The following is a 12,592-nucleotide window of genomic DNA, read 5'->3' on the forward strand; positions in this document are numbered from 1 at the left end:
TAAGTGAGATTATGTTGCAAAGCTGAATAACTAATGAAACATGCTGGAATTTGTATCATTAAGTCATTTAAAATGGATTCAAACAATAAAAAATATATTGAGCAAGACATATATATTTCTTTGGACTGTAATGGTATTATGGGCATGACATACATGCATTTGGACATCTAAGCATAAATTTAAAAAATGAGAAAAGCAACAGCTTTCACTTTGTTCTTCCGATGTTCAAGTACAAGAGTTCAACTAGGTATTTGTTATGCCTGCACTACACTCTCTGGAAGTTGTCCGAACCGAAGTCACAACTGAAGTCGGCGACCGTGAATGACGTCCGGACGGCGGCTTCTGTCACGTACAGCTGGCATATTTGCGCGCGATCGAAAAATGTGCCAAATAATCGCAATTTTTAAATTGTCATATTATTAAAATTACGCTACTGATAATTATAAAAGTTTGTGTGGGCACTCACCAATACATTATCAGTGAAAACTTTTCGGTCGTAAATATTCAATTTACGCAAAATCTTTGTCGGCTTTTGCAAAATGCCATAAGGCATAAAAATGATACTTCAGAATACGAACACCACATCTGTGACTATCCTAGAATTTGTCGCCATCGATTCTAAATAAGAAATCGTTATGGTGTGACATTTATATAAACCGATCTAGGAAAATACACATTGCAAAAGATTAACAAAATCAAGTACCACTAATTATTTTTTAATTATTTAATTTTATATGAAAAAATATAATAACGATATCTGTTAGAAGTATATACCATCAAAAATATAATTAATCCCTAAAATATTCAAAGATGTCAGTAAGAGTCTGTTGAAGTCCCCGATAAGCATGTGGTATTATAACTTGACCACGTGACCACGATGCAGCGCTCGTCATGCGTGTTGACCATAGGACGCCTACGCGCATACTGAAATTGAACCGAGTTACTCGTTCTATCTTAGTTTGCGAAAAACCATATTATTATCTCTCTCATTCTCGTTACTAACACGCGAGAGAGCGAAAGGGGAAGTAAAAAAAAGAAGAAACTAGTAAATGGAAGAAACTAAATCAATATACACCATGCATCAACACATATACTAATTCATAATCAAGTGTAGAAAATAAAAGCGGGATGCAGTTGAAACGATTCGAAGCTGAGGTCAATAGAACGGGTCAGTTCCAAGTAGGGAGATATTGCTTTGCTCGTATCATACCGATTCTAGTGGCAGTAATATTTCAATAAAACCTTTTCAGTCATAAGTGGGGAAATATTTTTTAGAAAATAATATAGCAAAAATGTACTGGAATGATGTCAAATATATTATTACTATAACGTCAACAATCGGATGTGGCATTCTACTGCTTTTACGGCACCATACTAACTTTTGCAATAGCCATCTAGTCAGTTACCATTTGAGGAGAGTCGATTAACGCATAAGCTCATATAAGCCACAACTTCCTATACGAGGAAGTACATTTTATATGCAAACAATGCCCCATAGCGCCGACGGAATATTAATAAGATAAAATTACAATATGCTCTGCGTGTGAAAATATTTCATTGACTTATGTTCTTCTCGTAAAAAACCTGATTCACTCTAACAGGTGTTGGCGGCGCATCAAAATCAAAAAGAGTTTGATTTACTAGGTATCCTAATAAGGAAAGACCCATGAGTTATGATTACATAGTATTAGAAGCTCTTAATTGAAATGACGCAACTTTGTTGAATTACGATGTATAATATTTTTCTTTTGTACGGTTACCCTAAACCAGTTCTAGGGTCCGCTATAGGTACACCATTTTTATGCGGGTATGCACATGCTCGTGTGATATATGAATAAATTACAAATGAATTAGTGGTGTGAAAACGCAATATGTGTGCAAGATCACGTTTGTCATTTAATATGTGTTCGTATCTAGCGACGTTGCAGTTTGTATTGCAGTTTCGTGTGCAGAAGTGCATAATAAAATGCACACTCGCACTTTGGTCGCTTAACTGAAATAAAAAATTAACTAAGCCTTGACAATAGGCAAAGTTGACATTCGTGGTCGTTGACACCGCAGACAAGCAATTGTATAACACTTTTTCTTCCATTAACAAAAATTATCATATAAACGTATCATTTATTGGAACTTAAAAAAAGTAAAAAATAATGTTGGAATATAATTATTTTATCACATCTTAGAATATTGACTAAAGTATTTTAAGAGTATAAAATGGTGTGTTATGTATTATTTTAATCGCTGTATTTTTAATGACTGGAATTAAATTATTTGTGTTACTCCACCCCGAGCAACCGTGTGTAAATAACGGTTTAATTAGTCGTTTATGTTTTTAAAATTTATATTTGTTGTTATTGTGCTTCTCCTGTTAGATTTTTAAACTGAAATCATACCAAGCCCTTTGGACCAGAGATCCACAATATATTCAGTAAATTTAAATGCAGATATATAACATGTTGGCTTGTATATAAAAGGTGATGGAAAAAGTAGTAAAGGTTTTCTCAAAATATTCTATGTGAACAACAGTCAGGATAAAGATAAAAATTTTCAACTGAGAATATCGATATAAGTGAAATAGTTTTAAAATGGTTTAAAAATTAATTAAAAAATAAAAATCAAAATGTAATTAATAATACAAAAAAGGAAAATACATCTGTTTGAAGACGATTATATAATATATTGCGTAGGTGATAATGTTAAAAAAGTTGTAGACAATTTAAATGATAAATATGGTTAATAATATTGTACTTAAACTAAATGTATGTTTATTAAATAGTTTTAAATGAATATCTATCATCTTACTGTAATTTTATTGCCACTAAAGCTTGTTCGAGATCTTAAAACTTTGGTTACTTTACAAATCAATTTTCTCTTCATATCACTAAAAAAAAAGCAGTAAAAAATATAGCAAAAATATTTCAATTTAAACTTTAATTTTGGAGCTTAGGAGCTTACAATTACAGTTTTATTTTAGTTATATTTTTATGAAATCGTAAAATCTTATTTTTACTGGTTTTTTTTTTAACTCTTTGAGCGGTATCGCCGTACATGTACGGCGGTCGATGATGCACAGTACTGATGTACCCTAAATAGTTATATATTCACATATAATATAACTGAAGAAATATTAAATAAAACAGATTAAATTTATATAATATATTTTTAATTTTATTTAATATTGATTGATTTATAGAAAATAATTAAAGAGTACGAAATAAATAAACACAAAAAAATATTTTATAATAATTTTAAAAAATGTATTGCGAGCCTCTGAATTAAATAATGCATAAAAAATATTTTAAATACATTAACGAAATTTAATAATAGAAAACTGGTAAAATTAATTAATAAAACATACCTATATAATAAAGTAATAATATAAATCAAAGAAATAAAACGTAAAAAATCAATATATTTTTTTTTAAATAATTTAATATAAATGCAATATAAAGTAATTATAAATAAATAACAACAGAAATAATTATGGAAAAATACGTCAAATTAACTCACTCCCAATTGTATACCAACAAAGTAACAAATGTATATAAATTAAATCACTACTTAAAGGGTTAAAATACAATTTGGAAGCTAAAGGCGTAAAATATTTATTCATAGTTCACATTACGATATATAGGTAATAAAAAAAACACATAAATTACGAAAAAACATCAGATAAGTTTTTGCACAATATTGAATATGGCAAATTATATTGGTAGTGGATTTATAAATAAAATTAATATTTATTGGTAATAAATATAATACATATATTATTCTAAAATGTACGAAACACGATGACTGACACTGATTATTATATGTTACTTATCTTATCGTGATTCTTGTCTGATTAAAATGTTTGATTTCTTAGAACGCTTAAAGTACACTACTAATAAATAATAATAATTTAATTAAAAAGTTTTTAATTTAATTTTTGTTTTTAAATATATTATAGAACATTTTTAACCTTTTTACTTTTTTCTAGGTTTTATCAAACTGATTTACGAAACTTATCTGTACTAATCTAATAATGATTTTAAAATTTTAAATACAAACCACGTAATAAAAATAACTCAATAGGGTAAAAAAAATCTTAAGAACTAGTAGCATCCTCAAATATACATACTTTAAGTAACATAACTCCTTATCAGTTACATATTACATTTATTATTTTTAATGATTAAAACATCTATAGTCATTGCAGTTTCATATAATAAATATGTGCTAAATTAACTATGATTGATAGATTGGAATGTTTAAGTGTTCACGAAATATTGAAGATGAAAGTTTTAGTATTTATATATGTATAAGTTAGAAAATAATATGTTAGCAGAGTATTTTAATAATAAATAAAGATGTACATAGATTTACTATTAGAAATAGAGACAACTTAAGAATAGTTAGATATAAAAAAGCTATATTAACTAAATAATTAATAAAATAAATAAATAATAAGTATGTAAAATAATAAGCTAAGCATTTTCCTAACAAAAAATGCTTTCGAAAAACATTTGTGAATAGAATGTTTGTGGTGGTATTCACTATGACCGAATTCGCAGAATTTGTTCGTTGAAAGAAAGACCCAACCTTGAGTATCGTAAATACATTCCAATCTGTTATGTTTATATTGTAGTATATGTACGTTTAGTTAAAAAAATCAGTGTTAAAATTAGCTATATTAGCTATATTAATTAAAAAAATAAAATAAAAATAAATAAATTACATTTATTACCATTATATATGGAAGCAATTAATTAATCGGGCAAAAGAGGCGGTATTAACAAATATACACTGTTTGAGAAAGATATCCTTACGTGTTGCACATTATTAAAACAATGAGGTAGTTCAAAAGTTTATGATGGACCATTGAAATGCTTTATTTAATAAAATTCGGTACTTGTTAATTATCACGGCACCACGCTCAAAAACCACCAGTTGTTACATCCCACTAGTTTTCTCGTGCTGTTCAAACCCAAACCCAACATAAACAAATTAATAATAATACCGTTAGTATATTCGTTCATATTAGGTATGGATTTGAACAGCAAATGAACGTTTCAAAATAATTTAATTTGAGCCTTGTTAATTAAAATTATGCCTATTGACTGTGATTTCTGAACTGAGTATAGTAAATAGGGACATGCGAGCTGGGTCTATTTTTCACCTATCGATAAATACCGCGTACCATTGTCTTATTGAATTAAAGGTTTGAAATGACTCATCAGCAAGCACCACTGACAGATTCGACAATTTTTATTAATGTAACGATTCATACTAAAGGTTATCGACTTCTGGCGTGTGTGCATGAGTATTTTTTGTTTAAAAACAATTTTCTTGGTTTTGAAGGTCTAAAGACGAGCGTCGCACTTTGACTTCTCATCAAATTTAAAATATAACAATAAAACTGTCCAATTAACTTTTCACAAAGGCGGCAATGATGCATCAGTAATATGAATAATCCATAAAGAGAATGGCAAATAAATCAGTAGCGAGTGAAATAGTACACGTTTTATTAATGGTGTATATGTTATACTTTTATTTGGTTATAGATTTCTACAAAAACGTACCACCCATAATCGTTGCGTTAAATTAGTTGCGCAAGACTTGTTAAAAGGGTCCTAAAACTAATAGATTTGAATTCACTTAAAATCGTATTTTTTTGGCGTTACAAATAAATGTCTAATAATAGTGCAATTTCCACAAAAAAAGTCGCTGAGCTGTTACATTCCAGAGAATCGCCATATTTTCAGTTATACATTATATAAAATAATATATATTAGACAAAAACATAATCTGGTTCCGCCCAGAATCATCTGCATTGGTCAAAGAAACAAGGATCGGAAGGCACGCTGTACTTTCCCCTATTCTTTGCTGGTATTTAAGCCTTTCATTCCCGTTAAACTGCAGTTACCACTTTGTCTATTCTGACAATCTCAAGAAACACCAGCAGCACTTTCTCTTTTTCTCCTAAAGTTAATCTGTTCTTCAAGAAAACATCTTTCAGGTGAACCATTTCAAGAAGGGATACTTCTTACTAGGAGTTAGATGACCGCGATTTATATTGTTTATGATATTTCAACCTGTGAATCATGTATAATTGGTAGACATATTTAAATACAATTCTTCATTATTGCAATAAGTAAAATATCAAATATCCACGCCTATCAAGTGTCTCGATTACGGCATGATGCTAATTTTGGAGTTAGTCATTACATCAGCAGATCGACTCAATCAAGACCAAATGGCCACTAATGAAAGTTATACCAGACGAGTCTGCACGACTTACTGAAGAGGCGTAGCATATGACAACTGAGTAAATATTTTATTAACAAATATAGTTTAATAAAATTAAAAAAAGCAGGAGCATTAACCTTAACTTATGATTTGTAGATAGGCAGTCAGGGTGACCTAGAGAACAGAACCCTTGTTGAGCAAGGTCTTGATAAAGTCGTTAACTTTTTTATTATTTTATTACCGATACAAAGTAATTAATTTTATATTTTTTATTCAAGAAATATGACCGGTGAGATTGATTAGATTTTTTTATTAAAATAAAAACTAGCTTCTGTTGAGTAAACTATTTGTTTTATTATCAAAATGGTTATTACTCTTTTATTTATGAAGATTATTTGCATACCAAGAATAATTGTAAAGGACAAGTATAGGTATATAATAAAAAAAAATATATTGATTAGGATTATTTAAAAAAAAATTAACAATTATATTTTTTTAATTTTAAGCATATAAATAAATTATATAGTTTTAAGTTCAATTTAACTGTTTACATACTTTGTGTTAGCTCTTACTTTTTTGAGTCAAATTTTCTATACAGTTTTGTGTTCATGTGTTTTTTTTTATTAATAACGATATTTGCTCTATGTGATTGTGACTGAATTGAGAAACGATTGCTTATTAGTATTTAAGAGTTAAATAGTGTAGAGAAAACAATAAAAATATGTTAAAAATAAAACACAAAGTATTAAATCTACGTTACTAGATCAAATAAAAAATATAACTCATACGAATTATATAAATTCGCTTATTCAAAAATAAACAGTAATAAAACTGCGGTGTTTAAACCCAAATAAACACCATGGCGTGAATTTTTATAAGTTTACACAGCAATGTCGGTATTTTCGGAATAAAAATAGTACCAAAAATTGCAAACACACACATCGCAATTTAGAAATTAGTAACCGGTATCGTCAATGTGTGTTTACACAAAAACAAGACTGAAGAGTTCTGAGTTAATCATTTTCGTGTGAACTCTCAAAAATATTAACTGATTTTTGCTTCCGTTAGAACTGGCCTAAAGTGATTTTTTTATCTACGTGGAACAATCCTGATCAAGTGAAAATATAGGTTACATAAGCAAACAAGTGCAAACAGGTTCAGATAGCAATTGTAAAATAATATGGTTCAGATAACACTATCGATACCTTCATCGTGCACGATACAATATTTGATTAGCGAATAGAAAAAATGGATCGATATTTCAATGCAGTTCAAATATTTAACACAAGGTTATATAAGTTCCGCTCTGAATCACTAACATATTTCTTTGCTTACAATAGCATTATTGATCTAATTGCATTGAATTATACTAATGTACATAATCGGTTCCTTAAGGTACATTGAAAAATTCATGCTGCAGTTGGGTTTGATTAATTTGTTTAGATTGGGTTTGGGTTTTAACAACAAATGGACGTTTCACAACTGTCAACTGGAGTTCCATAGACAATTAAAGCAGCATATAATTCTACTAGCGCATTTTTTTAAATATTTTTAGATAAAAAAAATTTAGTTTATTTTTTTTTTTTTTTTTTAAAGATATTTTTAGATTAATATATATAAATGGGGCCCTGTATGTAGGGGGCCCATTTATATATATTTATATTTAGGTTTATTATGGCCAAAACTTGGCGGCACTCTGTTAGCACTAGCGTGACGGGTACACATTCTTTTGGTGACTTCGGCGGGATCGCACAGCCGGTGCGGGCCCCGCACACGTCCACTCATTTTAATGTCAAAAATGCAACGATTATAAATTTTCAATAAAATAAATACATATTCAATATAAACATATCCAAATATTAGTAGTCAAATATCGGTGTTGTTGGCCCATTTGAAACATTTTTTTATTGAGTTTGATAGTCGTGGCTTTTTCACTGTGGGGCTGCTTTTAACATCCACCTTGCATAATCAACGTTGTAAAGTTCTCTTAGATATTTCGATTCTTTCAGCCGTTACATCTGCATTTTGCAATGCAATAAAAACAAGTTTACTGTCCGTCTGAAGGGTCGTTTTGCGTATTCGTTTATATTTATGTCGTTGTGATTTTTTTTATTCTCATCACTGATTGATAAGACACACGAGAGTATAAGTTTCTTTAACAAGTAAAGTAAATTAGCAATTTTCACTTCAGCAGAAATATTTTTTCTTTGAGTCATTTCATAAAAATCACTGTTTTACAAAAAAATAAATAAAAAATATTATTAAAACCTATGAAATTAATCCACAAATTACAATTATGATATAGAAAATAAAACGTAATAATTTCATCCGAACATTTTGATAGAACCATAAATATCATTTGTTTAATATGTACCAATATTGTACCTTTTGGGTGTATATTTAATTAAAAATCATTGCCTACTTACGAGCTTCAAATCTTTTTACGCACATTTATTTCCTACATTATTTGCTTGCAAAATATGTGAAATATAGGAGTGGTCCAATTATTTTGTCACACTACTGTATATATCATTATATTACGTTATGATCCTGTTTTTAATAGTTAGGCAAATATTCCAATGCACCATTGCACATGATATAAATGACTTTACAGGACGTGTATATTTCATGACGCCAGAGCTCACTGCCTTATGATAAACATATTATTTTTTATAATGAAATTATAAATAAAATTAAAATCAATTATACATAAAAGTATTTTTTTTAATTTAGAAATATTTATTGTACATAACTAAATTACTAATGATTGCTAAATAGTTTTATCGAGCAATTATAGTTGCAATTAGACTCAAATTAGAGAATGTGTATATTTTGAATTCGATTTCACTAGCAAACCGAGGACTTGTTGTGTCATAAGAGCATATATTAAATTAATACTTTTATACTTTGTACAATATAATTTTATTAACACAACTATTCCTTAAAAAGAAATCATTACTGTAACAATAATACGATCTTCTGTACGGTCATTCATAACTCGAACGTTATTTTTGGCCATGGTAATGTATGCAGATTGGAAACCACAATTCATTGATGCAATAAATTCTAGTTCATTCATATTCAGACCGCATAATTGTCCATATCTGAATTATCTCACTGCATCATCTGGCGAATCAAAGCAAGGTCTCATTTGAGATAATACCGGAATTGATCGGAGATTATGCAAATTCATCAATCCGGTATTGCATGCGGCCGATTATTGCGCAAGGAGATAGTTTGAGAAGCTCTGGTCCGTTAACCCTGAATGAGACGCCTTATGATTTGCATCGGTGATGAATCATCGAAAGTGAATTCAACGCTTCGCTATCGTTCACGCTGGAATTGGCGGTTAATTATTTGCCAATTGGTACTTTTGTCAACATGCTTGGTCGTGATTTTATATAGAGTGGTAAATTGTCTAAAACAAATATTACTTATGCAGTAAATAAACTAAAAATTTAACAACTGCATAAAGTGTGAAACACAAATATAGCTAGGAAAATCACAGAGTGACTAACTTTAGCTAGTTACAATATGTTCAATAGATTTTATTTTATTCAAGGAATATACAAAATATACAAATAAGTTAATTAATTAAGCATTCAAACAAATTATAATGAACAAGTATACACGTTTTTAATTCGTTTTACATAAAACATGATATTTGACAGACGTGATAAGAATCTTGAAGCACAACCTCTTCGAATTCTTCAATCAATCATTTGTCCCGTCCCTTGATTATTCTAATAAATAACACTTTTTTAAACAAATGTCAATCTAGATAAGACGCAGTACAACTACGTCACAGTTTGCATAAGTAACTGTGATTTTAGAGCAACACTATTCAATATTCGAAAGAGAGCGTAGTTCTAGTTTCTCTCTTTCTCCCACAGATTAATTTGATGGAGTTAGTATAGAGTTTTATTAATTTGTGTTTAGATTTAACCTCAAGTGTTTTTACTATTTTTTTTTTAATTTAAATTGATAATGTTTTGACTTCTAAGACTGTGTGAGGTTAACATTTAGAAGTCCAAAGGCGTGTACGTCATGCCCAAAATGGTTTTACCATTGCAGTCCAAAGGCATCTATGTCATGCCTAATATATTTTCTGAAGATATTTAAAATGACTTGATGATAAAAATTTATAGTATTTTATTTCATTACGGTAAAAAGATTTAGTAATTCCTAACAATGTTACCTAGAATTGGCAAATTACTGAAATTCGTCGTAAAATCTGTTAATCCATCGATAGATTTTGGTAAATAATTTTTGGACCAGTCTGTACCAACCGCTCAAAATTTGTTACCCATGGTTCTTAAGCAAAAAAGTTTTATTTTTATTAAAGCATTAAAGATGAGTGGTACATTGACCTGAATGATCTGGGTTCGAATTCATATGGACCCTAGTGTTTTTAAATTTCTACCGTGTCTGAGAGATTATTATATAGGAACATAGATTTACTACTAGAAATGGCAACAATTTAAGGTATAAGAAAACGAGTACGGCAAGGAGAATAATATACACAGGTGTGAATTTGCATAATAATATTCCTAGGACAATCTTTCCTCCTCTTTATGGAATAAAGAGACACCTTCGTGCATTAAAAAATATGTTTTATATTCTGTTTATGTTAATATATTTTATATGTATGTTTAGAATAAATTTGTTTAGTGTATAAACAATTATCTACATAAGCTAAATAAATTAACAAAACAAACAAATGGATTCTAAGAAGTTCTATATTTCAGAGCTGTTCACGTATAAAAGACACATCCGCCTTTCTTCGAACCCGAAAGAAAACTTCTTGTAGTTTAAATCGTTGATGATGATGTATCAAAGTATCAAAATTTTCACATTCTTTTTAAGATGAGGATATCAGGATTTGGTGCTGTGTTTTACACAATTCTTCAAAAGTTAATAAAACTTTTGATAAAGATATTTGGGTTGAAGCGGTGGATTCTCTTGGAGCTCTTTACATATGAAAATAAAAATCCACGATTTTTTAAATTGAATAAACACTTGTTTAAGTTTGCTGATATTAAGATGAGATTTAGTTGAGAATTTTTTTCTGGCGTCAAGGATTTGGCATTAGGTTTCTACTCCCATATTCTCTTATTCCTCAATACTTCGTAAAATGTTTGTTAGTGTTGTGGATAAATTAAGGTTAAATTAGGGATATTGTGATTGAAGGTTCTGTAGATTCGGCTTTAGGTTTCTACTTCGAACTCATTCTTCAAGTTACTACAAACTTTGTTACTTGTTTTAGTTTAGTTATGGTTAAAATAAGTTGTTTTTGGATTCGTTGCGCTCTTTGCGAGTTTGTTAGTTTGATCTTTGAAGTTGTTCGTTGAAGAAGAGGTTAGGTCGAGGATTTTTGGATGTGAGGATTTGGTATTAGGTTTCCAGTCCTCGCTCCTCACCTATGTAGATTCCGTCCATGTTTCTTAGGCGGTCGACAGTCGTCGTTTCTCAGCGGTGGAAGAGTTCCAGTGGCGAAACCGAAGCGGAACCGGCGCCGGGACGAGCCCGAGGCATGTCAACAACCGTTCTGGTTGCAAAACTTGTCACAACTTTGCGCAACTGTCACAAAACTGGCACAAAATGGCCGGCCGAAGCCGCCGAACACTTCCAAATCACCGCGCCGACAGTGACAGGTCAAAAGCTGACTGTGAAACACACGACGAAGGGTTGAAACCGGGACGGACGTACACAACACTCGGTGCAACCGAGCGAGACTGGAAGACAAGTTTGAGCGGTGCTGCCAGTATGCAAAAATCATTCGCTCTTTTTCCCGTATATCGGGAAAACTTTTATACAAGAGTCTAATAAAGTTATTCGTTGCATTCATTACTAATTTAAAACCATTAGAATGCTTATGCGCTAACTATATCTTGAAATACTATATCTTTAATATTTTGAAATTAATTGCAAAAAATATTTTCGGTTTAAAACAAACGATATATTTAAATATGAATAATAGATTAATTGGATTTTTTATTTAAAATATATTATGTGGTTATTTTTACACAATTAACGATTAAAATACTTGGAGCTGCTTTACTATGAATTTCAAATGTGTCAATTTAACGTAAGCTTCACTGTATGCGAATTCAATGTTAAGCTCGCAAGTAATCAGCTGACTTATTGACTAATCAATATGATTGCAAGTGAATCTGGAAAATAATTTTGTTTTATACTTTAAAATGTTTTTCTGGTTCTTTTTTCTAGTGTTATAGTAGAGTACGCTCGAGATAAGGATGCCGGTTTGTTATTGTGTGCGTGTACATGTATATGAGAGGGAGAAGCGATGTAGCGTGTACTTCTTTGTCTCGCTTTCTCTTTTAAGGACAGTCGCTGATTCGCC

General features: G+C 30.1%; 1 protein-coding gene across 8 annotated transcripts in view; it reads right to left on the bottom strand.

Moving 5' to 3' along the window:
* Dys (Dystrophin) overlaps positions 1–12,592 on the bottom strand; it is a 623,806-nt gene that overhangs the window by 599,957 nt on the left and 11,257 nt on the right. For 2 of the 8 annotated variants that reach the window (XM_088183011.1, XM_088183006.1), the window contains exon 1: positions 11,649–11,965. The exons of the other annotated variants lie outside the window; for them this stretch is intronic. In XM_088183011.1, coding sequence (XP_088039137.1) covers positions 11,649–11,667 — 19 coding nt within the window. In that variant the 5' untranslated portion in view covers positions 11,668–11,965. Of the gene's footprint in view, positions 1–11,648; positions 11,966–12,592 lie in introns of those variants that run through there. 8 annotated transcript variants of the gene reach the window in all.

This window comes from Plectrocnemia conspersa, unplaced genomic scaffold (assembly GCF_051122295.1).
Source record: "Plectrocnemia conspersa isolate PC_06_02 unplaced genomic scaffold, ASM5112229v1 ptg000003l, whole genome shotgun sequence".
NCBI classification, from domain to species: Eukaryota; Metazoa; Arthropoda; class Insecta; order Trichoptera; family Polycentropodidae; genus Plectrocnemia; species Plectrocnemia conspersa.